This window comes from Cloeon dipterum, chromosome 1 (assembly GCF_949628265.1).
Source record: "Cloeon dipterum chromosome 1, ieCloDipt1.1, whole genome shotgun sequence".
Lineage (NCBI taxonomy): Eukaryota > Metazoa > Arthropoda > Insecta > Ephemeroptera > Baetidae > Cloeon > Cloeon dipterum.
Window position 1 is genome coordinate 26,717,444 of NC_088786.1, and position 26,188 is coordinate 26,743,631.

Consider the following 26,188-nt stretch of genomic DNA (forward strand, 5'->3'; position numbering starts at 1 on the left):
GTTGGAACTCACTGCTGAAAGGGTCCGCGGCGCGCAGCTGCACTCAGGTCCGCTCACTCATTGGGCGCTTTAATGGAACGCACGATGAAAAGTAAAACGTGAAAACAAATAAAGTAACAATTCAATTCGCAGAAGCCTTGAAAAGGACGCATTCCGCGGAATCGCTCTTTTGGATTTTTTTTATTTTTTATTTATTTTTTGGTATACTTTGGTGCGTCTTCAGCAAAGTGCCAATTAAGGTGATAATAGTGGAGACTCAAGCGTGGGCGTTCATTTGAACGAAAGTCTTCCGTTTTGCTGAATAACAAGATATTTATTTACTATAACAATGCACGTGGGCCCGAAATGTAAAAAAAAGATAATGATCTCCCCTTATAGCTGTGCGCTTTACTGTTGATAATTTTCAAAGTGCACGATTCCATAAAGAACCTATTGCCAGTGACGACTGCTCTCTTCGTTTTTTCATTTTTTCATGGTTCCCTAAACAAGTTACTTGTGAGCTATTACAAGTGTAGCTAAAAGGAGCAACTTATCACAATTTAAAAAGTGTCTAGCTCATATTATTGACTTGAGCCCAAAGTTGCGCTGAACTTTTCATGGTTTTCTTGCTTGCAGTATATCAGCATTTTATAAACTTCTCGAGCCTCTCAGAGGTGCTATAGTGAACCTGCCAACCGGAGAATATATGCGTCGAATTTTTATGGTAGATTTCAGCGTGCTGCGCGAGTAATCGGGAACAACCTTTTAACTGCCAAATTATAAAAGTAATTACCGGAGAAAGGGACGAGGGTAATCTTAAAGGAACAGCAGCTTTTTGAAAATAAATCAACTGTTTAAATTGATCCTCAATTGGATATATCATTGCTAATGAGATGCGTGGTTGACTAGTGCATAAATAAATTGTTTTTGTATTTTTTAGTTTAGCTCACGCAAAACCAAGTGCGACTAGAATTACGCTTTCTCTTTTTAATTTGCTATTTTATTTTTGCATTTTCGTCAAATAGATTAATTTACTCGGATTTTGTCAATATTTCGTACATATAATTAATTTCCAAGAGGGTTAAAATGCTCAAAGCAAATATTTCGGTACAAATCAAACCTTTAATTATAAATAAATTTGTTTTTTTAAGTTCCATGTCAACAAGTCAAGCGAAATCTGCAATATTTTTTGTGGAAGTAGTCTTCTTTGACATATATTATAATGAACTTGACCGACCGCATGCGCTAGGTGTTGATGAAGTCCTTGACCTCTTTCATGCCTAATTAGCAATTAGTCTGACCATTCCTCATAACAATTACTCTTGGAAAGGGAGTATTGCAGCAGTTAATATAACGCCCTCAAGTGCTAATATTTCTTCCTTTACAGCGACCCAAATGTATTCATATGAAAAACTAATCATAGGAATTTGAGCAAAGGTAAACCAGCATATATTTACTAGTGGAAAATCCATTTTATTTCAAACAAAGATATGCTACGTGACGGTGTTTGGCAAAATTATTTAGAAACTCCCTTTCCGACTGCATCAGAAACGCTATTCCATCCATTCATCCTGAATATAATGAATAACAAATTAGATGGTGCCCTGACACTTTTAAATGCCACACGACTTACCTGAGATGCTCATCAAGTTCCCTCTTTATCCTGGTCACTCTAGGAGGCCCATGGAAAGCAAACGTGGTGTAGATTTGTACCAAGCTAGCACCAGAGAGTATTTTGTTGTACGCATCAAGACCACTGCTCACACCTCCTACGCCAATAATTGGTATTGCGCCTGAAGGGGGAGGAGTTCCGCAATTAATTTTGATTACAGTGTCGGATGAATGCCAATTTCATGCTCAATTTGAAGCTCACTCGACTTTCATTTAAGTAGATCACAAAAAACAAGAGTCAAATCATGTCTGCCGGCCTTTTCCTCTTGAGAATCACAAGATCACGCTAATCTCCGCTCTTAAGAGGAAAAGCAGCTTTCAAAGCAGAAGGTTTTTGCGCCAGTGTTATTGAACGGTGCATCAACCTCTGGCAGCTTTCCACAGATTTTTACTTCTTGAAGTTAATGATTGTTTTCAATAAGGAAAAGTGCCCTTTACTTATTTTATTTAGCAAAATTAAGTGACATTAAAAATAATTTTAAATTTTACTCCAGCAGGAAGATCTGTTCTCAAAAGTTTAATTTTTTTCATTGCATTTGGGCTTCCACAGGCTATTAAAAAATCATGTCATGCATTTCTTACCTTGAGTGAGTTTGTACATATCAGATATCAGCTCATTAGAGGGATTCTTCAGAGGTCTGCCGCTTAATCCTCCAGCTTCCTGTGTGTGTGGCCCTTTGAGCTCTGAAGGTCGGGCTGTGGTGGTGTTGGAGCAAATTAGACCGTCCACTTTGCACTAAAAATTCAAATTTTGGTGTTAAAAAGGTAAACACATAATTTTAGATCATTTTACCAATTTATCTAGCACAACGTCGGCAATTTGCTTTCTTTGCTCTACTGAAAGATCTGGAGAAATTTTTACAAAGAGCGGTTTCCTTCTTTCAGGGGGCAGATTATTACGAACCTAAGTAAGGATAGGGAAATTAAATCTTCTCTTATCCATTTTGAAATTACCTTGACAAGTGTGGAGAGCAAGTTTTTCAGCTGCTTCTCTTCTTGCAGATCTCGCAGTCCGGCTGTATTCGGGCTGCATTGTGTATACATCTTTAAAGATTAGTAAGATCCTTATATACTGAAAAAATTGGACACCTTGATATGTTCACAACGAGATAGTCAGCAACGTCACTGAACAACTCGATTCCTTTGCAATAGTCTGCCACTGCATCCTCAGATGTTTTATTTTTTCCAAGATTCACACCAAGAGTCAAATTTTTCCCATTTTCTGACTCTCTTAGAGACACAAGCCGTTGGAGAACCACTTCATGGCCATCGCTGTTGAAACCCATTCTAAGTTTCAGGGCAAAAATTATTAAGTCATATCTAAATTCCGCTTTTATAAATCACACACCTATTGATCAGTGCTTCATTTTCTGAAAGTCTGAAAAGTCGCGGTTTCTTTTGTCCACTTTGAGGCAGTGGAGTGACTGACCCAATCTCCACAAAACCAAAGCCAATGTTTCTCAGGGACTGTGCGGCTTCTGCCTGCTTGTCAAACCCTGCAGCGATCCCGACGGGGTTTTCAAATGACAGGTTCAAAATCTTTGTCTTCTACATAAAAAAAAAACAGTAAAAAAGGATTGACAAGGTGTTTGTCGAGTAAAAGATTGTGACTTCATACCAAGGATTCTGGGTCCTGGAATTTACTCTTGGGAAATAACTTGTATTTGCACGCAAAGATGGCGAAATTGTGAGAAGTTTCAGGGTCTAGTCTCTGCACAAGCGGCATGAAAATATTGTCATAAAATTTCTCATCCTCGTTGTAAATGCTGATGGCAGAAAATGCACCGAATCCGCCTCCGGTTACCATCACAAGTGATCCGATTTTTCCCTGCAATTCGTGTTTCAATCATTAATATTAATAATTAAAATGTATATTTTAAGCGTACTATAAGCCTTGCTGGTCTCACTGCTGTGCTGCACATCTTGAATGGAATGGTTACTCAACTGGTTGTGAACCAAAAGGAAATTTTTAATATTGCTGCAGAGCTTTTGTCCAGGTATTTTATAATTTTACTTAATATGTATTTAAAAAAAATACAAAAATTATTACGTAACGAAGCCTTATTAGGATTTCGCAAAAAATGGTTTATAATTATATAAATGTATATTACAATCAATAAATAATTGACACCCTTTGAAGGACTCGCAGTGAATTTAACCTCCACAGGCTGAGCTTAAAGTCCAGAAAAAAATAAGTGACACTCACATCTAAATTTGTTCCTCAATTTAAGACTGTCAGAGAAAAAAATTTACTTAACCCAAGCTTTGTTAAAGATAAAATATCTAATAGCTGATGCGTAATGAGTGACATGAAATGTGTTGAAAAGCTGCAAGCTTACCATACATGATATATTATTCTTTTTGTATCAATAACATGCAAATTGTGTGAAAGAGAAGTAAAAATAGGAAGAAAGTGGGAAGAAAAATATTGTTGTTTACGTTTTAGTTGGTAGAAATGCACGCAAGAGAAAAGGGGCGTACCGAGCGGTACCGAGTAACATGTGTGTGCGTTCTGTATCTACATACTTACATTCTGTGCATGCGTGCAGTGTAGTGAATGGCTTTTTGTGTACATCGCGTGCTTGAAATTTTTTGATTTTGTGTTCCTAGCCTGAACTCCTGCTGGCAGGTGTTAATTGCTAAGGATATTTGCGCTGGTTCATCTTAAATACGTGAGGTACCGACATTATGGCGGCGTTTCAAAGAACATTAATGCGGCTGATGAAAGTCTCTTCGCCACTGTACCGACTACCGGCATGGAGACAACCACAATTGGTATATTATCCTACGACTGTACCGACTGTGCGGCTATTTAATACTTCAGAAGGCAAGAAACTCAATGCTTTCGTGAAAAACAAAATTAAATCAAGATTTCTATTCATTCACAGAAACCGCTCCAGTGAAGAAGCAAGAGGAAGATGTCAGCATCTTGAAGGAAAACTCTCCTCCGAGGGAAATGTTGCAACGGGCAATCAAATCAGCAGCATCTGCCGATATGATCCTGCGAGTTGTCGAAGGACAATATGATATTTTAAGCCCTACAGTTGCACACATGGCCTTGAGAAACTTGTTCACACTTCATAGACACAATCTGTGAGTTTTGCTCAAAGAAAATAACTTATGTGGACGCGGGGATGAAAATATACATAATCCAGTTCCTAGAGCTAGTTTTGAATCATCAATATCCTTGTTTCAGTACTACAATGAGCAAAGAGGACATTTTAAACAACAAAGTATTTGAAATACTCTGCAAACACACCAAGAACGGACTACGTATGATGACTACAAATCACCACATCGACACCCTCAAAGTTCTTACCTACTTTGGCGTGCCTGCATCAAGCATAATGGTGCAAACGGTGCTGCATCTGCTGAAAAAGGAAGTAAATGATCTCAACATCAGCGAAATCATTTTCTTGCACTCGCTGTGCACCAGAGGCAGAGGAGATGAAAATATGAAGAGCTTGTCGATAGCGCTACCAATCGTATTTGAGGCTAATTTGAAGCTGAAATTGGACAAGGGAAACTCCCTGCATGTCGCTACAGCTTTGGAATTTGCTACCAGGTACAAGGTGTCTGAGGCGGTTTTCGACGACCTGATCACTGCTGCGTCAAAACTGGAATTCCTTACCAGCCGAGAAGCGTTCCAGGTCGCACGAGCGTGTGCCAGGATCCGCCACAAACATCCCTTGAAGGCTCAAGTGTGCAAAGACGCACTTGATGTGGTTGTCAGCCACTTCAGTGAATTCTCAAACAATGATGTGTCTGCGCTTCTCGACTTTATATCTACACAGATGAAGTCAAACCCAGACACATACCACAAAGACTTCTTTGATGCGTGTGCCAACCAAGTAGTTGCAGATCGCCGTGGAATCTACAAGGCCCTTGCGTGCGCTAGGCGTCTGATGAACTCGGTGAGTTTGGGTTGCATGAATTTATTTAGTTCTTACATCAACATCTAAACTCGACAAATAATATTGTTGAAGTTGCTAACAGAAATTGCACTTATGAAGAGCATTTTTAGTTCAAGGTTTCTGTGTAATATTTTAGGGTTGCTGCAGGCTGAGTACCTGCGTGCCATATTTATTTTCTCAGATGTCTAGCTGATTCCTACTAAAAAGTTGAATTATATCCCAAGTTTGTACTGATTACAAAACAGATGTATGGCAAGGGTGAATTAACAAAATGCTCCTAAAAATTAATTAATTCCCCCAACTAAATGTAATGTTGTGTTTTAGGGTCACTGGAACAAAGATCTTTTGAACTACATGACTGAAGAAATCGCCACTAATCCTGAAGAACTAAAGTCGCACATTTGGCTAGCGGCACCTTTTGTCTATGTTGACGTGATTTCTTCGTCAGGCTACAAACCAGAAAAGTGGGATGACGCTTTGGCCATTATACTTGAAGTTTTGACTTCAGCACCAGAAGTATGAAATCTCTAGACAGTATTGATATGCCGGTTTTACAACACTTGTGTTTTGTTTTTCAGAATAAATTCAATTACAATTGGATTCAAATAGCGTGCCAACTTGGAAGGCTGGAGGTGTTCCCGGAAAAACTCTTGAACTTCGTGTTTGATGAGAAATTCGTGAGGGAAACTGCTATGAAATGTAATGAAATTCAAAGACCTTGTATTCTTTGCTAATTTACCAATTATTTTGCAGCGTACAACCGAATTGATTTGGCTCAAATCAATTCTTTGAATCAATCGGTCACTCTATTCCATCCTGAATATACTGGACCGTTACCAGCAGAGGAGTACTTGGCTAAAGCACTAGAAATTGACTTGGAGTTAATGCAGCATCTACCTTTGAAATCTGACCTTGAGACAGGCTTTGGAGGGTCTCAGTACGTCCTCAACAAGGCAGTAACCAAGCTGAAATTTTTAGTTGGTTTGTATTTTCATCGCTTTTTTTGAGTGTCAGAATTTTATCTACTCTTAAAATAGATCATGCAGTTGCAATAAGAAAAGGAGGATACCCCGTTGCGCTGAACCAAATGAAAGAGCAACCTGAGGGCATCAACTACATAGATAACTTTGAAATTCCTGCTGACAGTAAAATGTAAGTTGATCATTATTTATTGTTTTATCAGAGTTAAAAAACAATTTTTTCAGGTTGTTGATTCTTTATCTACCTAAATCACTGGACAGTATGCCTGGCACATTGAAATTCAGAGCACAAATGGTTTTGAAGTCTTTAAGAGCTCTAGGTTACAACACCTTGGCGATCAGAGAGGCCGATTGGTTGCAGGTTGCTGAGAATGAGCGTGTCGCTTTCTTGATGCAAAAAGTCAAGGAAAAGTTGGCAGATCAGTACGAAAGCATTGTTTAGACAAATAAAGTTAATTTATGCATTTTAGCAACACAATCCGGTGCTATACTTTACAATTGATCCCCATATTATATTTTTAATCAACAACTAGTGTTAAAGTGGAATGGATTTCTCAAGCTAAAATTGATTCCGATTGAAGTCACCAATGCAGGAAATTGCCGAAAGGATTTAACGAATTTTGTTTAAATTAATGCAATTGTGAGAATTCTAATTAAAGTCAAAAAGAAAAAAATGCGAAATTTAGCAAAAAAAAAATTACAGAGAAAGTAGTTCATAATTTTTGACTGAAACATTTTAATAAGGTAATTATTATATGGTAAAAATACAGTCAAAATTGTGGTTGGTAGTGGTAGTCCGCGTAATAATTATTTTTTACGCTGCTGGACTTAGACGTCGCGGTTGTCCCGCAGTAGACAAGTTGGACTTGAATGGGCGTGGTTTTTATCTGGTTCTGTGCCAAAATAACAGGTGGCGCAGTCCTCAAAATTCGATAAGACGGCACAGACAAGTTGCGTGTTTGTTTTCGCGAAATCGAGTGATTCGCAAACTTTTCAATGCCTTACTCTGTTTCGTTTCTTGGCTCCTTCTCCGAAATTCAAATTTGGAGGTAAGAAATGTGAATTTGCGAGTGCTTCGTGACGAGATCATTCCAACAAAATTACAAGACATGACTAGGGTAGCGAGAAAATCGCTAAACTGCGCGATCTTGGTCACCATAATGGGCACAAGACCCTGCAAACCTTTGACACCACATCAGCAGATTCTCCGTTAAGAGCAGGTACGCGTCTTAATCCCTATATGCGAGTGTTGCATGCTGATGATTTTGAAAATTTTATTTTAAAAAGAACCCGCGTTATAGCATCCATTTTTTTAATTGTAAATACAGTCATGGTTATATTATAAAACCATGCATGCTCAAGTATAATTTCCTTCATCTCAAATTTAGTTTAAATTATGACAACCGAGTAAAATTTGTATATAAATTGGTCCCAAAAAAGCCACCAAGAAGTTACTTTCAAATCAGTAGTTAATTTTTACTCAATTGAACTATCGTCAGGATGGCCGAGTGGTCTAAGGCGCCAGACTCAAGCGCAAGCTTCCCATGTTATCATGGGTAGGGAATTCTGGTCCTCGTATGAGGGCGTGGGTTCAAATCCCACTTCTGACAAACTTTTTGTCGGTTTTTTTTAGTTAAATTTTTTCTCCAAGCTCGTCGGCTAGTGAGAATATTTTTTAACCATCTAATTTTATCTAGGTCTTCTTTTGAGAGGGGCCCTGGGCCTTATCGCAGGCAGGGGCCCCCACGACTCCAGTGGCCGATGTTGGCAGCTCCCGGGGCCGCTGCTGCTGTCCAAGCGGCCCTTGAAGATGGAGCGACAGATATCGGTATTGCGTCTGTTGAAGGTACGTAGAATTTTTTATTACAATAATGATGTAAGAATTTTATTCCATTTTTATTTATTTTTTTATTTTTGAATATTTTTTTTGAAGAAATTATTTATTTCTCCTTTAATCATCATTAATTGGAATTAAATGAATCTGTCAAAATCAATATCACCTCATCACCTGCAGCTTTGTAAAGAGGTGCGCTTTATATCAAGGCAAAATGCTTGGCCTACATAATCTGTTTTCCACTTGAATGCAATCAATTTAAATATTCATGGTAAAATATTCATTTTAATGACTTTTCCATAAAAATGTAGTTTCATGAATTAGAGAGTCATCATCTCTCACAATCAGTTAAATGATTAACTGTATTTAAAAATTAAGATTTCTAAATACTAAAGCTCTTCTATTTTCTTTATTCTTTAGACATAACATTATCAACTTCGGTCCTCAATGGAGATGCAGCCTGCATATCTGTCAACCCTGCAACCGCGGGTGCCGCGCTGGGCAGCAGCAGCTCCAGCGGCACGTGTCCACGGCCCAAGAAGCTCCAAAGCGGCTCTTTTGGTCGCAAGGGCCGTGGATACGAGTCATCTGGTGGCAGACGGCTCAGCGTGGACAGGCGCTTTTTGCAATCAGGGCGCCTGGAACGCGTCATGCTTCATTGGAATCTCAGGGATGCCACCGTCACTTCAGAAGACTGGATCGGCTTGTACCTTATTGGTGAGTACAGTCTAACTTTGTGTTTGTGTTTTTACTTCGCGAAATTAGGTAATTAGGGCGTGTTTACAATAAAATTTCTTTGTTTCATCAACAAATTTTTTGTTTTAGTTTTAATTATGCTTTATTACATTTGCGTGTTGCTTCCCTCTGCCAACTCCGGTGGGTCCGTCTTTATTGAACATATACATGTGGTGACAGCTTACTAACGAACGTCATATATACGAAATATCACTCAGTGTGCCCTTTAATTATTCATAATCTGTCGGCAAGTTTATCGCATTTTTCTAAAAAGCCATTTAAATTCTTCAAAAACATCAGGCGGCACAGCTTCGCTTCTCTTCGGCAAATTGGTGCTCAGCACCTGTCGCGTTAGCCGCTGCTACAATTTGACCTGTGTTGCTGCTTAAATTGCTTTATGACGGACCTGCTGTGTTCACCTCTCGTTCAGCCGACCAAATCGATCCGAGCAAACACAAAAGCCAGTGCCCAACCCAAAACCGAGCGGCAGACCAGAGTGCCGCAGCCAGCATCCACACACCGCGCCTGTGTCATTCTGCTCGTGAATCAGCAGCGCACCTTGCGCGGGCATAAAGCGAAAAGCCTTCGTGCTGAGTTGCCGGGCAAAAATTCTGCGGCCCACGCGTAACGTTTCCCAGTAAACATACACACACGCCCGCAATCGATTTCCGGCCGACACTTCCGAGTGCCGCAACGCGAGGAGATTATTGCGCTACCGGGGCTATTATTTGTCGTGCTCGTCCTCATCGCTTAGCTGAAAAAATTGATTTTATTGTTTGCACAAGTTTTTTCGTCAAACTCACAGCCGCACTGAAGGGATTGGAGAAATTCATTGAATAATTCAAAAGCGCTATAATATATATGATGTGGCTTTTTGATCACAAAAGCGACCGGCATTTTTAACTGCTCCAATCCGTGGGGGTTTTATCAATATGGGTAACTTTTAGTGAAAATTTGAGAACAAAGATTTTGTCGAGTGAAACCCTTTACATCCCTCACACTTCAGCAGCTGTTGCCGGCGCACAAAAATTTTGAATCATGGGTAATTTTTTTCATCTGTCTTTTAGATAAAATAGAAACTCAAATGCATACTTGTATTTAAAAAGGCATGTTTTGAAATCCAGGACAGTCATAATCAATGTCTATTAGAGATTGCTTTAGTCAAAGGGCAAAAAGAGTCTATAGCTAAATTTGTCTGGTCTCTATTTAATTTCTATCTGTTGTATACTTTACTTTCCTCATATACATGAATCAACGCAACTTTTAATTTAGTCCTACTCGCCCTAATGTTATCCACATAAATCATTTAGGGAGTCGTGGCTAAAACTTACGATTGTTTGTGGCCGCACAAATATTTGCTTGAACAGCAGAATCGATTTATAGTTCAACAGGGTTTCATCGTCTGGACCAACTTTTTCGGCTGTCAGTTAAATAAAAAACCTTTTTGTTTCTGTAACGGAAAGCAGAGACAAGATGACTATCAAGAGGGAAATTAAAATTTCCTGGCCGATAAACTATTCAGCGCCATGATCCTTGTTCGCTTTTGCTCTGCGGCAGCTGGAACATAAATTGGATAAATTGTTCAGATTCATGGGGCGTTATAGCAACCCTTCCTTCACACATCGCGCTAATGGTGCCGAAAAGAAAAGCCAAAGAGCAACCGGCGGGGTCTACGAGAGGACCACACCGCTTCCTGCTTAATTTTCGTCCCGAAATACGTGAATTGCTGCTGCCCGAAATGTATGTGGCGTGCTATCTCGCATTCCGTCTGGACGAGTGCATGTGCATCCAACAGAGTTACTATTTTGGAGTTCGATTGGAGGCTTCGCGGATGACGAATGGCGCCGCTCGACTCTGAACCAGATTTTTCACCCTGTTTTTTGTGCTGAAGGCGAAACGAGAGTCGCGTGCTCAGCAAGCAGTAGGCGGGCGGCAGATGCACCCCAAAGGAAGAAGACACGACTGTGCTCATCCAGATATTATTACGTTTTTTTACCAGACCCGCCGCGAAAGATGTGACTTGACAGGTTTATTTTAATATTTCCGAGACGAAGAGTTGGATTAATATTGAATATGTGCCCAAACCTCTTATTTTTAGGCCAGATTTGATCTAAGAGGAAACGGCCCGTCGTGCGATTAATCGAGACTGTTAATTCCGTGTTGGAGATATACTTCCTGTCCTCAAAATCATGCATAACAAAATTGAAACCCGGAGTGTTTGGGATGGAAGTATAATTATAGCCCCCCGCCTCGCAAGCAGGCTGTCAATCTATGCAAATTTCAGTGAGAAATGAGCAGGCTAATTTATTTTGAAGATGGAGCCGGAGCGCGTTCTACTTGGAGCTCATCACACGTGATTAAGCGTTTCCGTCGTTGCACCAAATTTACTTCCGGAAATTTGACTACACGCCTTGTTGGCGTTTATTTATGGGTGCATGCCAACGTTGAGGGCATTTTCATTCAAAATCTCACAGCTCTGTCTTTTAAAAGCAGCATCCTGTCGCTCATTGTCCGTAAAGCGCTTTTGTCGCTTTGACAGGTGCAATTATTCATACAGCAAGAATAAGGTGTCATTTGCATAAGTTGACGCACGGTTCTGAGTGATGCGCTTGATTTACAGCCAATATTTCCCTAGTCGTAAACTATCCAAATACCTTAGCCGTTTCCGGTGTTGGAAAGCAGGTGTCTACCAAACATTTTTTGGTCAGGACCATAAACGTGCACCCTGATTTTCACTTTTATTACTTTCGCGAGAACATGTCAATAGATATATTACTGCAATAAAAACTCAACTGTTTCTGAATAATGAATGGAATTCCAATGAGCAGAGGTGAAGAATCAAAGGAATTTTTCGTTCATTTTATTTTTTTAAGCAAGAGCAGGTGCACACCCGGAGGTTGTTTTTTTAAATGATTCAGAAGAACACTCCTTCAGTGATAATGATTAAGAGGAATACGGTATAGGACTGCACTCGTGCTGATTAAAGTTGCAGTCCACGTTGTCGGACGTTCAAGGAATAATATGAAAGGGCTGGCCAGCAGAATTTTAATGTTGAAAGAATTCAACCTAATTCCTTACATGACACAAATAATTCAAAGCCACACGCAGTACGAGTTTAATTTCCTGGACGCAGCAAGTGCACGCAACATCGCCCGTTCTATGCATTCCGAGTCACTCACGAACACTAAATTTTCGTCAACTTTAGGTAATGTAAACAAAATGATAAAGAAAAATATTTATATTTTACGGATTAATTAGGTTTTTCATACGTAAATTTAGTCGAAAAAAAAATTAATATGCGCTATCCGGATTTTCCCAAGGCTATCTTAACTCAGTTTGGATCTATTAGAAACCTTCGCCTCAAGATTGCTTCTTATGCCATCGCTAAATCCGATTCCATTATGCTCAAGAATGAAAGACAGGATGTCTTTTCTCAACTGGCTGAAAGGCGACGCGCAGTTGAGAAACTTGTGACAGCGTTATGCTGTTTTTGTTTTCATTTTTCTAAAGAGGTAATCGAACACCACTGCGTCCTGCATGGACATTTCTCGATAAGTAGTTGCTAATGGAGAAAAGCGAGCTGCGAATGAAAACGATCTTTCGACCAGCTGACTGCCTTATTCGTGTCGAGGGAAACGTTTGTCACTCGCTTACGTCATCTGATTGTCAGCTATGGCAAAAAACACACCTCCAGCGAATTTCTGGCGCAAATCCATCTCCGGCAAATAGGCTGTCGTCGTAATTAAATTTCGATTTATAATTTTGGGTCGCAAAAACGGCAATCGGTTCATAGTAAACGGTTACTGAAGATAGAGCCTACTGTTGATCGCGTCCGCATCCCTTAAGTTTTAGGGGAAGGGGAGATGGAAGCCTAACGCGAGGTTTGGAAGCGATCAAAATTGCATCTCTGATTACACTCAAACGGCAGATAAATGAGTTGTGTGCGGTCCCAAAAGCACTACAAAACCACTGTAGCTTCCTAAACCACATCCTATTTGAGCACCTTTATTAGCGAGCATGGGTCCTGTTTTCACCCTCAACGGCTCTAATCACCTGATGCGCGCAGCGCACCCATCAAAATGCGGATACACGTTCACTACCTCGCGCACCTCAAAAGAGGAACAATTTGATACTGTGACGTGATTTGCGAGCCGTTAAATCCACTATTAACGCGTGAAATAGACAACCATTCCACTATTGCTAATTAATGTGCGTGCACTATTTCGCCACAAATAATATCAAATCCATAAAAATATATTTTATAATTATTCAAGTCAACAACAACCTCTGTTACATCTGGCATCCGTATCATTGAGAAAATTATATGATTGCCATATGATTACGCTTCAAGGCGATGAAAATCTCTTAATGTCTGCAAACGCAGTTGATAAATCATTTTTCTGTTTACTCACGGATGTTGCTGAAATTTTTTATGCGTGTATTTTTCTTGATCGTAGAGAAACGCTTACCTGAAATCCTCGCCTGTATATAAAACCACTTTTTCTTATTCATTTTGTACAAAATGTCCTTCTCCTTGCGTAATTCACGTTTGGGTATTTTTTTCACCTGCGTTGGCAGCATTCCAACCAGAAAGCCGTCCTCAGTAAATTACAGTCCTTTATCTTCCTAATGATAAACACGGCAGCGTTAAGTGCGATTTATTCGCCGCAGCCAACAATATAAAACCACTACCAGCCAGTGAACGCACATAAAATTGTTTCGCATCCGTGAGCGGGTCGACCGATTGAACAAAAGATTTTTTACTAACTTTCGCCTTCTTCGCTTATGTCCCTGTACGATCAATGATACTTTCTGAAGCGGACCTCAAACGTTACTCCGAAATGCTGTTTTACGCAGGCCGAAACTACAGTAATATTAAATAAAGCATTTTAGCTTAAACATTTTAATTGATTTCAAATGACATATGTCTTTAGAGCGTGATTTTAAATTCGCTGCAGGATGCCAGTAGTCTAATACCAGGAATTAATCAATCTCTGCAGATAAAATCCGATTATGAACGCAACGACAGTCGCTGACTCGCCCATTCTTTGTCGCGTGAGTTTTGATTTAGCACACTGATGTTTTATTTTTATTTTTAATCCTATAGCCAACCACACGAGCGATTGGCGTCAATGCACAGTACAGGATACGATCCATAATGGAAATAACATTGATAAAGTTAATATCAAAAATTCGCCCGAGGCCCTTTTTCACAGCTACTACTTGATACTTAAAAAGTAAAATATATTATAGCAACGCCCTTTCTTCCGCCAAGATGAACTGTTTGTGCGTTTTATTTAACGTTACAAATTCATATTGAGTTGGATCCCATGCGTCCTCTGGAGTCCTCATTCTTAAAGGAATACCAAGCAATCTTTGTCTATCTATCCCAGCTTTGGTAATTATTTTGGAATGATTAACATAAAAATTTCATCCCCTCACCATACTAAAGTTGAATGCGGCCTTCACGGCTTAACGTTTTATAGACAAGTGTAGAGTCAGATAATACACCAAGCTGGAGGCATCGCTTTAATTCACAATCGATATTTTCAATTACGTCAATGGCCGGATTAGTCTAGTCAGTGAAAGAAAAGTCACGGACATGACATCAACACGGCACTTGAACTCGAGCCGCGTTGAGCTAATAAAACTTGGCTTAGTTAGAGGTGGAGGGAGAGGAGGTCATGAAGTTTCTGTGTTATGGAGTGAAAATAATTTGATCGCTGAGGCCGCGAAGGCGAATGACCGGAGGCAGCAAAATAAATCTGCTAATGGCTGCAGCGGAATTATCACCTCTCGCACAGCTTCAGCGGCGCTACATTTCGCGAGAGGTCGCGGGCCGTATGTCACCGGGCGGACATCCGCCATGCGTTCCTTCTCCTAACGTGCACAACGCACTAACTGGGTCACCCGCGCTCTACCGCTCCATTCGGCCACCTTTTTATTTTCTTTCGTTTAGGCGGAATAGTGCATTATAATAACTTGAATGCAGGCATCTAGTTGCCCGCGGCAGACACGACTAGCCGCTGGTAAACTGCCTTTCCTGCGTATTGGTTTACGTATTAACGTGGTTTGAAAATAAAATCAAGGCTGGTGCAGCTTACGGCTTGCTGTAAGTTAGCGCGGTTAATTCCAGAGTTTTCGGCTGCGGTGTGGCAGATGTGACTGATTTTCACTTGAACACTTCTTTCAACTACCAATATTCGCGGTTGTTGACTTATAAGACTGTCACGCCGAGACAGACAGTATCAGTTCTTTTTTGACATCTGACTCAGCATACGGCTGGTGGCTGACCGCGTTACTTAAATTACACTGCCTTTTGCTGTATAGCAGAGCGCCTTATACGTTTTCTTGAAACTCTTTAGAGGTGATGACGCCGGTACCTCTGACCTTTGCGTCCAGCTCTTTGTGCTGCGCAGAGAAGATGTTGCTACAGGCAAGGTCGCCGTGCCCCCGGTCAAATTCAACCTTGCCCTGGCGAAGTGACTTGCACTTGCTGCCGCGGTGAAATCTAGCAGGGGTCGAGAGATCTTGTCTAAGATCCTGATGGGCGCTTTCTGTTTTTAGATTGCCATGCATGCACTAAGCCACCTATTCCCTATATCGCTTTTCAGACGCGTGCTACATAATTGAAACGAAAAAATCAGAAGTATTGATTTTCAGGGGTCGCAAGTTCATAGCAGTTTCTTATCCACTGTATCAGGAGGAGACTTCGAATCTTGCTTTGCGAAAAATCTATTTTTCTTCCGCTAGTGTAGCTATATAGAATATGCGGCCAATGCCCTTATTATTCGTGACTCACGATTTTGAACTATGCCAGCGCGTAGAGCATGTAAAGGAATAGTATATGAATGATGTTTAGATTGAAGTCCTTGTTTTCATTAAGCGCTATTTTGCTTGCGAGAAGTGTTTATTTTATTTTTGGCTTTCGGGCGGGCATACCTATCGGATTTTTGACACTGATTGTACTTAATTAGACTGACTTAGTTTTAATAACAAAAAAAAATCATTTTTAGTATCTTTTTACAACCCTCAAGGTTTTTTGATTTTATAAAATCTGTACTCCATTTTAATTGCGTCAGTTCGTGGCGTGTTTTATTATCTTTGGCTTGTTCTTGCTATAGTCAAACCCTTAAATAACAATTACATCTCAGAAGTTACCATTTTTATCTCTGATGCGTATAAATATGCAGTCGAAAAAGCAGCACAAAAAAGAAGATAAAAGGATAGCAAATACTGAAGAGTGATTGAAATTCGTTGAAATTCGATATAAGAGAAAATTCATATTTCAGCTCAATTTCAAGAATTGAAAGCGCAGTTAAATAACATCTCATTTATCTACTCATCGGCAGGTACCGCAGCCATGGAAAAATCCCAGAGCCTTTTGAGGTCGTCAGGAAAAAAATCGTTGATTGTGATAAGCTAGCAGAGCTGCCAAGCCTAATTGTGGAAAATTCTCCACGTTAATTAAGACTTGTGCCGAGCACGGCCGGAATTAAGGCGTTTGGCAAAGTGGCTTGCACATTCTCTCTGCATTATATGTTCTTGAATATATCCTTGGGACGGCGGTACGTAATATAATGGGTTGCAATCTTGTGTTGGCGCTTTTGAACTCTACTTGCTCCATCCAGCACACTCACCGCCCGACGCAACCCGGATTTGCCCTGAGGAGCGCCAGCCAGCAAGGCTCGTTGCTCTTCCTCGGTCATTCCATTTGTTATATCTCTCTTTTGTGTAACCGCACGCGTGATCCTCAATTTGCATTGTGGGGCTGCCACTCAGGTATTTTACCCATTAAATCATACATATAATTTGTATCCTCATAAACATTCCCGTTTAAGTATATTTTTATTTACCTTCCTGCAACATTAATTTAAAAGAGTGAAACATAAGTTGATTTCCAGTGTTATTAGAACTGGATTGGTTGTACAAAAAATGCAATAGCACTGAATTGAGCTGTCAGCCAACTAATTTTGTTTTTAAAATTTATTTTATTCAGAACAGTAGGCGTTTATACCGAAAGCAGTAATTTGTTTTATGATGCGGGTGGGAAACCTAGATATGGAATATGCACGTGCTTGTAATTTGAAAATGTAAAGCGTCTCAAGTCTAGCTAAGTTAATTAATATTTGATATTTTTGTAGAAATGTAATATATTTTTTCAGTTGATATTAGTATGAATCCTGCTTTTGCCTGCAGTGGCATAACAAGATTTTTATAAATATTATCACCAGGTTACTTTCGTAGTTAGCCTAAACTGAATCACGGTGAGCTTTTCTATCTGAAACGTCAGCTTGGATGACCTCAATCGATTCGCTCACTGTTGACATCACTGTTTTCACTTTGATTATTTTAATCCTTTTATAACGCACACCTAACAATACACATAGCTTGAATTTTAAACTGTAGACATTTTTTTAATTTTCCTTGTAATATATTATCGTCTTTAATACTCGTAATAGTTTTTTATTGCCGCAGGTGTTGTTACATATTTAAAGTTCATCATATTATATTAATTTATAATTATAAAATAACAACTACAGTGTATCGCTATCACATAAGAAACACACGCTCACATCAGTGCAACTTTCCCTTTTACAATAAACGTCAGGGGTGCCAACAAGTGGGGTAAGGTAGCACGTTTTCCCGCCAATTCCCCCGCTGCGCTTGCTAAAGTTTTTTCGACCACTGAACCACTAACAAATTCAAATAGTTGCTGTTCTTCGACGGATTTCAATCACCTGATCGACAATTTCTTTAGTTAGCCTGGACCACAGTGCGATTAAGGGGCACAACTAATATATATCTCCGTTTATGTATCGTGCCGAACCTTCGTTATCTGTAAGCCCGGCTAGCTCAGTCGGTAGAGCATGAGACTCTTAATCTCAGGGTCGTGGGTTCGAGCCCCACGTTGGGCGACCTTTTTTATTTTTATCCTTTTTTTGTGTTACACGATTTTGGAATTAAATTTAAAATATCAATAGATTTATTTAATTTTGGTTAAGTTTGTTCCGCATGCACTTGGTTGATTAAATTTCAGTTGTTACAAAAAGTGGTAGTAATAAATATGTTTTAACATTTTGTAATGCCTCTTTTAGCAAGGTGACCCTTATGATGATTATATACAATACCTGTAATAATTAAAAGGTATTATCCTGACAGACTTCATCCCCTACGACGCAGTCCTCTCTCTTGCGCGTCCACAAACCTTCTTGAACTTGGTTGGTGGAAAATTACCAATTATTGTTGAGTACATATTTCATTGGTTCACATTATATAATGAATGTCTTACTCCCTAACGTATTACAGCGTCTTTTCAAAAGGGCCAAGCACCCTCACTTGGTCATAAATCTACATTTGAGTTTGTATGATTTTCTAAGCAAACACATGTGCATGTCGGATGTCGAAGGTCGTGGGCTGATTTATAGTCTGTCAGGGTTTTGATTTTCGGTCAAAAATACAAAGCTAATTGAGTTCTCCCCTTCTCGGACAAGGGTAGAAAATAAATAAAAAACATAGTAAAAATAGTTCCCTTAAGGGATGCACATCCGGACATCATTCAGAGAGTGACCGCTTCTCACGATCTTCGATCCTTTCATCGCATATACCAAGAAAATAAAATTCCAAATTTTAGCTGTAAAAGCTGTGGTTTTAATAATTCTGTGCTCCAAGGATATCGTGTATCATTGGTTTTCCAATCGATTTAATTGCCTTTTTAATTCTCTTATTTATCGCAAAATTTATTTTATTTATGCATTACAATTTCTGTACACCACTTAGAAAATTTCATCTGAGGGATTGAAAGTCTCTCTGGGTTCTATCTACTTGTATTTTTATGTATATTATTATATACAGGAGGGCGCAAGAAAAATTGACGCACAACACTCGTAATCTGTTACCTTTAACCAATTATGAGCAAAATTTTCCAGAGTGATTCGGCGTAAGTGAAGAGGCACTTGTGCGCTAATTAGAAATGTGTGTAATTATCTTACGGATGCGGCGGGTCGCTAATTGACTGATATTGTCACCTATAGACAGATGAATGGGGCCCTCGCCACCTCCGCGGTTCGCCCCCGCCGGCCGGCCGGCCGGCAGCCCCACCGCGCTCATTCAGTTCGCGTTTGCCGAGCTGTGCTCTCCTCGACTCAGTCGTATTTGTGCCAGCGCCGAGAGTGTGCCGCGTCCGTACCTTCCAGCTGCTCTTGCTGGCCCCCTTTCAGCCGGATTCGTTCGCGCTCACGTTTCCACGCCGCTTTCCTCACCTGGCCTTCCGTGTTGTTTCCCTCATTTTTCATGGTGAGTTCCGTCTTTTCTCTTTCCATGCGATCTTCTCAATAGAGACTGACTGATCAATAATATAAATTGTCGGCCTGTTGGTGAAGATTAAGGGTAAAAAATGATAAGTTCGAGAGGTAGAAGTCTAGACGAGAAGCACTAAATGTTGCACTATTTTAATATTCTACCGTTAAGTGCCTTTGTGGAAATATTTGGAAATTAATCAAGTCTTAAACTGAATATATTTCCCTGAATGGTGAGACCTTTTTATGTCCCACATAAACTGCTAAAACTGATTTCATTTTTGCACCTTGTTGTAGAGACAAGACATTTTCAAATTATGCGGGCAACCTCTCAATTTTATACCATCATATCAAGAGCAATTTTTTCATTTATCCCTGTCCAAGGACCGGGAAGGGCGCGCACTGTACTAGCACGAATGCTGAAACTCGGGTCCCAATAACACCGCAAACGGATCAGGCCACACACCCAGTCCACTGAAGAGGCACTTGCCTCCGTACCGAGGACTTTCGAGGATATTCGTCCTGTGATGCCAAATCACGCATGCTGGAAAGGTGCAAACCAGCAAGTAGCGAGTTTGCCTAGAGATATATATATAGTCGGCGGGGAGGCTGTCCAGGCGGTCACCCATTTTACTGATATCTCCCGAACAAGTAAAATGTCACGCACACACTCCATTCACAATTGTTCAACCTTGTTTCTTCAACATGCTACTGGCGAGAGAATTCTTGTAAAGAATACACTCAAGGGTATAGCGTAAAATTGATGATTTTATGCTGAGACACCTCGGAGCTGCACCTCTTTGTTAATTTTCTCTTGTCCGCTCATCCATTTGGAAAAATGGCCGTGTTTGTATCTAAATAATAGGATTTTCCATAGCAAATCCATTCAATTTTTCAAAGCCCCAAAAGTCGTATAATAGTAAAGCAGCTTTTGCCACGGAGAGATCGGTGAAACTTCCTCGAACGCGCTTGGGGGTCGCATCCCATTTCCTCTTTTTTCAATCGGCTTCCGACCCACCAGTGAATAGGCGCGAACGTATATGAATGAATGGGAGCGAAGGAGGTGAGCGCAGATGAATGGACGCGTGGCAGCGTATCGGTGCCCAGGCGAGCGTGCAACACGTTAAGCTGGTGCAGCATTGCATTGTGCCGCGGCCTGATGGTGATGGGCGGACGCGAAATGCAGACGGGCCGTGACATTCACGCGCGTTGGAGCCCACTTCCTTGCTCGCCGTTCCGATCGGCCCGACGACAATGCGATGTTCATTGTTTTGCATCATCATCTTCATCCTTCTCCTCAGCAGCTCGTTGCGCCGTGTGCCCCTGTTCCGTAAGGAAGATGCATTCGTTGCGCATCCGACCGACGTGCCGCAAATCCTTGCGGTAAGCTAGCTGACGTTCGCGAAATTTCCGTTGTTCCGTGCATCAGGACAAGTGCACTTGAGCGGAGTATCCTATCTAAAGTGGCATTAGGGCTAGGTGTTTGATTAATCAAAACTGCTCTACTTGCAGTTTGTGAAGGAAAATTAGATTTTTTTATCATAAAATATTTACCTGTTATGGAACACCTGACCGGTAGCATTCTAAAATGTTAAAGGAAAAGAAAATTATTGATGACGGTCATGAATTTTTATATCATAGTAGTGCGTACGGTTTAAAATGATAAAAGATAAATTGAGATTTTACTGTTGGGTCTGGAATGATAAGCAAAACCACTTTTAACATAAGTCAGAACAATTGTTTCAGCCCAAACTGGTTGAGTTTAATTAAATAACTCTGAAATCAAAGAAGATATTAAATCTTTTTATTCATTTTCACGGTTGTGTTATGAATATCAGATCCATGTTAGCGGATGAGGCTGAAATTGACATTCAAGCAAGCGTGCGAAATTATAGAATTAAAAAATTTATAAATCCAGCTAGAATTTTGTCTATTTTTCATTTAATAAATGGCCTGGTTAATTGATCGCCTCCCAGCAAGTGCAAGTAATGCACTTTCTTACAGTTTGACAAAACGCCAGTAAAGTGACGATATCCGGTCATCGTTTACTATATTCTTACGAAATGAAACGGAACCATTTAGTGCGAGCCGCATATTTCCTCCTACATGCATCTGGCCAAGTCCAACAATAATGCTACATTATACCCACACGGCCATCCGATCCGCTCGTTTGTGTGTTTGCGCCGACCATTTACGCGCGGCACACTGCGTTCAGCACGCTGCTGCGTATATAGCATGTATCGGACGCATCTCTTGACGGGGCGAATGCGTCATTTCCTCTGTCAGTTAGTACTGAATTGAGAGTGAGCTAATAGCTCTGCAGAGCGTCCCGCGCGGATACGAAACAGCAGAGCACGTTTATGCTCTGGCTTTCTTTGGTCCAGTTCTCCTTCACAGTGTTCGGCGGCTGAAGCATTGCATCAATCACTTTGCACGAGCGCCGCGTATGCCAGAGGAAATTGCTCCATCGCATCGCGCGCACGCGGTCACGTGCTGCCGAGCTGCAATTGCGCTCGCGGGCCAGACGAGTGCACGAAGAAGAGAGCGGTTGTTGTTGTTATTATTATTTTGCACTGGTGCGGTGTCAGCCCGGTCGGAAGGAGCGTGCATCTCTTCTCGCCGACTTCCTCTTTTCGGGATCATAGCGCCTGTCACTATCGATGCCGCTCACTCCGCCGAGGTTTTCCGCGAGCTTCGCATTCGGCGCCTTCAGATTTCTGTTCGTTTTTTGCGAAGGAGGCCGAAGCTGGAAATATGCGAGCACGGAGGGTGCGTATTGGTCCACGAGCGCCGCCAGAAGGCGTCAGCTGTGAATTGAAACTTTGACCTCGTTGGACGTTCAAAACAAACCTTCTATGACATGCGGTGCTGATTGAAATCTTGTCAATTGATATTCGCTTTAAATTCAAAAGTAATGAAAGTTAGGATTCTGCTTTGAACGTTCTTGCGCGGCCAAGCTTTATTCCCAGTTTCCAAATATTTTAAATTTAACTTAAATAACCTTGTCATTAACCTCCTCCTTTAAAGTAGCTTGAGAAATTAGAGGGGTTTAAATGGTTCCTGATCACAGCAAAATAAAAACATTTCTAGAGCCGTCTATGAGATTCATCGCATCCTGTTTACGGTTTCCTTAATTCTTTCATCTTCTCTTCGGGTGAAATTTTAATACGGCCGAGGCAATCACTAAAAGGCTTTAATTGAGCGCCACCAGCCACAAAACAAAGTCGCAGAGAGGATGGACGCGAGCCTGCCGTCACAAAAAAAGAAAAGTGACATTAAAACTACAGAGGAAACTAAATTTAAAGCACAAAGCGATGAGGACTGCTGCTTTTTGTAAAGTGACACTGTGCGGAAGGATGATTTTATTTCGGCCCCTTTGTCTTGCTGTCTGCTGAGTGAGTTTAACATTTGGCACCTGCCATATGTTCAACCGAACGCTCGCTCTGTAAGCAAACGAAAACACTCGCGGCGAAGATAATTCCACGCCCGACAGTCGACTTGTCTTCGCTCAAAAGGGGGCAAGGGTGCTTTCGAAATTCGGGATTTGGCTCCGTACAAAAAGGTGCTCAAAATAGATGGGCGCGGCAAGAGAAAAAAAATCATTTATCAAAGCCAAAAGATGTTGTGTGCAACAGCTTCTCAGAAAACATTTAAGAGAATCCGTTAAAGGAGACATTAATTACCGCGTGAGGGAAATAAAATTTCAAAATAGCCTCGCGAAAATGTAGGCGAAATTTTGAATGAACCACGCCGAAAATAGCAAATCTGCAAGGCTGTCAAAAGAATCTACGCCGAGCTGGCAGAAAAGTTGCATGTTTGTTGTCGCACTGCCGGCGAGTCTGGCCCGGCTCCAGCCGACGACGACGCACCCTTTTCTCTCGTTATTTACATTTGATCCGGTTGCGCAGTCAAAGTGAGATAAATGGTGCGCGCAATACGCGCGCGAAGCGCAAGAGCTCCAATTTTTATCTGGGTAGTTGGGGCGTATCCGGTGATGTAATCCACCTTTTCCCTTGAGCCAGCGGAAGTAGAGTGTTTTGTATAGGTGCCGGCTTGGCAGCGAGTGTACAAGCAAGCAAGTGGCGATATGCCAACTGCCTGGCCGTCCATTCATCCGCCGCCGTTCATTCATTAAGCACACGCCGGCAGAGCGACGCCAATTATTTGTGCGTAGAATCGCCCGCCAGCTGACCGAGACCGGAGAGAAGCCGAGGGAAAAATCACTTCCGAATCGGTCTCAGACCAATGAGTGGATCGTCTAAATTTATGCTTGAGAAATTAATGAAAACAATCAACCAGAATTCCTGCGCATCAAAATCGGTCGTGCTACCTGGCGCAGAAAAGACACCGAGTCCTTCAGAAATCACGCGCTGGAAATTCGAGTTCTGATTGTTTGCCCGCGGTCGGAGAAGAAAAGAGACGGCAGAAAAAGTGCGTGTATAACAATCCTATCTCACAGTTCGGACACCGCAATAAGCAATCTCGTTTCAAATTACACGTGTGCGTGTTGAATTGGAAGAATTATTGCGGAAATATGCTTTGAAATACTGTGATTAGAAGAAGTCTCGTTCTAAATTCCAGTTTGAGATGTTAAGGAGTAATTTATAAACTTTATATCTCCGTTGTCAGACTTTGCTTCATAATTGGTTCCTTGAAGCTTTTCGATTTTTATTCACTCAAGTGAAGTGAAATATTTAATATTGCTCATCATTAGATACTCCAGTGTGCATGTGATTAATGACTTTGAACGCACGAACGGCGGTTTAATCGTGCATCGCAAATGAGATGGAGAAAACGGTCGGCGACTGGGCCCTTTTGCGTTGGCTCCGTCACAAATATTCCCTCGTAAATACTCGGCCCAGTCATATCTTGAGCACACTTCCTTATTAAGGCAGATCCGCCGCCACCACCACTGGCAATAATAATCGTAATCTACGCACACACGCATGATAAATAAATAAGGAGCAGCATCCTGACCACCCTCTCGCTAGCAGCCAACGCGTTATGTCGCTAAACTCGTTCCTAAAACACATTTTGAATCAAGCGGGAGCGAGGAAATCCTCGTCCCTTCCATTTGCGTGCATTAGGAGTTTCCACATTTGTAACGCGTGAGTCACGAGTCCGAAAGCCGATTTACACCAAGTGCGTGCGATTAAAGCACCGCGCGTGGATTTGTGCAGCCGGAATAAATTTCACTCAAGCTAATGCAGGCGTTTGGAGAGACGATGACGGTATTTCCGTTGAGTCGGCTTGGGAGGTGTATTTGAATAGGAAGGAAAATCATAATCCGTGAATCAATGCAGCCCAAGAGAAAGACATAAACCGTTGCAAAAGTATGCGCGTGAATTAAGCGAAACCGCTCTCACGCGGGAGTCATTAAAACGATTTGCATTAAATCAACAAGTAAACAAAGTTAGACTAATAAAGCGTCAGAGCAGCGCAAACAAGGGACATACATCAGCTCGCGGCCGCGCAATTACCACGTACACGACAGCGCCTCATTTATTTCACGCTGGTTTCTCGAGGTAAAAAATAAAGCCGTCGCCGCCAGAGTGGTGTAAAAAAGCGCTAACGATGCAGACAAATCACCCCGGCAACAATGACGAGCAGGCCGCCGTGGGCGCTGATGGATCGCCCCCGCCAGTGAGATGGGGTGCAACCTCAAAGCGACAACAGCCCCACTTCCTTCCTGTCTCCAGCGCGTACGCCCAAAATAAAGTGCGGCTGCTGTTGACACACACACCTTTAGCGTCCCGTTCGCCTCGGCTGCTCATCTGCGGCCTCACCATGAAGGGTGACGCTCAGGAAACAGCCCCCCAGCGAATTATTTGCTTCCTCAGCGCAATTATTACTAAGTAGAAAGTGCAACTTTTTAAAATTGTTGTAGCCAGTTGCGTTTTGGGCTAGTTCATTAATTTTTGCGTGTATGTGTAAGAATTTTAAACGAATTTCATAAAAAATATTTATAAAATAATTGCTCGATTTATTACGTCCCATAGTTGGGAGGCAGTGCGTTTTTCTTTTAGATGAACTCCACCTCTGTCAGCTATTATATTCTCTATAGCATTTCATTTTCAAGAGGGAATGATTATCTTTATTTTAAAGTAGAAGTGATTGATGGGCTTAATAATAACTTGTTTTCCAATCCTCTCCGCTTCAAAATTGTATAGCATTCCAATGCGATTGAGCGTAAAATTAAAAATTCCCGTTTGTTCGGAGCCATCAGCAGTAATAACAGACTGACGAGGCTGATTTAATTTCGTAACAAATCGCTAATGATGCAAAAGTATTGATTACTCTTCAATATCCGCTTCTAATAATTGCTGGGTCGGCACGATAGAAAACCAAATGAAGAAAACAAGCAGTTTCCTCGGCTCGTGCAGGAAGTGTTATTATTGCTGGCCGCATCGGGTTTTCGTCCGAATAGTGAATGCACTGAATGAATGGGGAGCGGAAGGAAATTTCACTCAGTGGAATTTTTCATTCAAGACGCTAACTCGTATTTTTCGGTAAAAGGAAGGAAGCACTTTGGCCGCGTGCACACAAGCGTCAATTTGTTTGCACGAGCTGGGAATCACGATAGGTAAGAAGAGCGTCAGGTGTTGATTTGGCGAGAGGAAAAATGACCCCCTCCCCCCGATAACGAAGGCTTTATCTGCGGCCGAGGGTAAATATTTATCTCCTGCGTGGGCTGTTAGCCGCGGTGTGTGCCGGAAACAGCTTCAGGGGTGTTCTTCCATCCGGAGGAAGTGCATGTGCTGCAAATTCGGCAGTTAA

The 26,188-nt window shown here is 41.3% G+C and overlaps 3 protein-coding genes and 2 non-coding genes across 7 annotated transcripts in view; 4 read left to right on the top strand and 1 right to left on the bottom strand.

Moving 5' to 3' along the window:
* Positions 1 to 42: 42 nt before the first annotated feature.
* Dhod (dihydroorotate dehydrogenase 2) lies at positions 43 to 4,056 on the bottom strand. 3 transcript variants are annotated; one of them, XM_065485069.1, is made up of 10 exons: positions 3,990 to 4,056; positions 3,537 to 3,594; positions 3,269 to 3,478; positions 2,999 to 3,198; positions 2,740 to 2,937; positions 2,605 to 2,677; positions 2,444 to 2,554; positions 2,233 to 2,386; positions 1,613 to 1,772; positions 1,432 to 1,550 (listed from the first exon to the last, which is right to left on the bottom strand). In XM_065485069.1, exons 2-10 carry the CDS (start codon positions 3,570 to 3,572, stop codon positions 1,496 to 1,498), a joined length of 1,197 nt encoding a protein of 398 aa, XP_065341141.1. In that variant the 5' UTR covers positions 3,573 to 3,594; positions 3,990 to 4,056; the 3' UTR covers positions 1,432 to 1,495. The 3 variants fall into 3 exon arrangements, with proteins under 3 accessions (XP_065341150.1, XP_065341141.1, XP_065341134.1); XM_065485078.1 differs by lacking the exons at positions 1,432 to 1,550; positions 3,990 to 4,056 and adding an exon at positions 43 to 67 and having other exon boundaries at positions 3,537 to 3,953; XM_065485062.1 differs by lacking the exon at positions 3,990 to 4,056 and having other exon boundaries at positions 3,537 to 3,952.
* Positions 4,057 to 4,188: 132 nt separating this feature from the next.
* Positions 4,189 to 7,022, top strand: LOC135940225 (uncharacterized). Its single transcript, XM_065485032.1, has 8 exons — positions 4,189 to 4,477; positions 4,539 to 4,743; positions 4,847 to 5,564; positions 5,889 to 6,080; positions 6,143 to 6,263; positions 6,318 to 6,545; positions 6,602 to 6,716; positions 6,770 to 7,022. The coding sequence occupies exons 1-8, from the start codon at positions 4,339 to 4,341 to the stop codon at positions 6,984 to 6,986; spliced, it is 1,935 nt and encodes a 644-aa protein (XP_065341104.1). The 5' UTR covers positions 4,189 to 4,338; the 3' UTR covers positions 6,987 to 7,022.
* A 432-nt stretch (positions 7,023 to 7,454) lies between these two features.
* The window catches only part of Hecw (Hecw ubiquitin protein ligase), a 33,263-nt gene continuing 14,529 nt past the window's right edge, over positions 7,455 to 26,188 (top strand). Inside the window, exons 1-3 of the mRNA XM_065481236.1 lie at positions 7,455 to 7,764; positions 8,242 to 8,390; positions 8,799 to 9,095. Coding sequence (XP_065337308.1) covers positions 8,306 to 8,390; positions 8,799 to 9,095 — 382 coding nt within the window. The 5' untranslated portion in view covers positions 7,455 to 7,764; positions 8,242 to 8,305. The remainder of the gene's footprint in view (positions 7,765 to 8,241; positions 8,391 to 8,798; positions 9,096 to 26,188) is intronic.
* On the top strand, positions 8,039 to 8,154 carry TRNAL-CAA (transfer RNA leucine (anticodon CAA)). The gene is made up of 2 exons: positions 8,039 to 8,076; positions 8,109 to 8,154. It is a non-coding gene; the product is annotated as a tRNA-Leu (tRNA).
* On the top strand, positions 17,959 to 18,031 carry TRNAK-CUU (transfer RNA lysine (anticodon CUU)). Its single transcript has one exon. It is a non-coding gene; the product is annotated as a tRNA-Lys (tRNA).

Bases quoted from the DNA above. Each gene is read 5' to 3' on its own strand.
- Dhod (XM_065485069.1), bottom strand. From the start codon at position 3,572: ATGTGCAGCACAGCAGTGAGACCAGCAAGGCTTATA. The intron at 3,479-3,536 runs GTACGCTTAAAA...CACGAATTGCAG, and splicing joins TGAGACCAGCAAGGCTTATA to GGAAAAATCGGATCACTTGT. The intron at 1,773-2,232 runs GTAAGAAATGCA...CTCCCCCTTCAG, and splicing joins TATGTACAAACTCACTCAAG to GCGCAATACCAATTATTGGC.
- LOC135940225 (XM_065485032.1), top strand. From the start codon at position 4,339: ATGGCGGCGTTTCAAAGAACATTAATGCGGCTGATGAAAGTCTCTTCG. The intron at 4,744-4,846 runs GTGAGTTTTGCT...TCCTTGTTTCAG, and splicing joins ACACTTCATAGACACAATCT to TACTACAATGAGCAAAGAGG. The intron at 6,081-6,142 runs GTATGAAATCTC...TTTGTTTTTCAG, and splicing joins TTTTGACTTCAGCACCAGAA to AATAAATTCAATTACAATTG.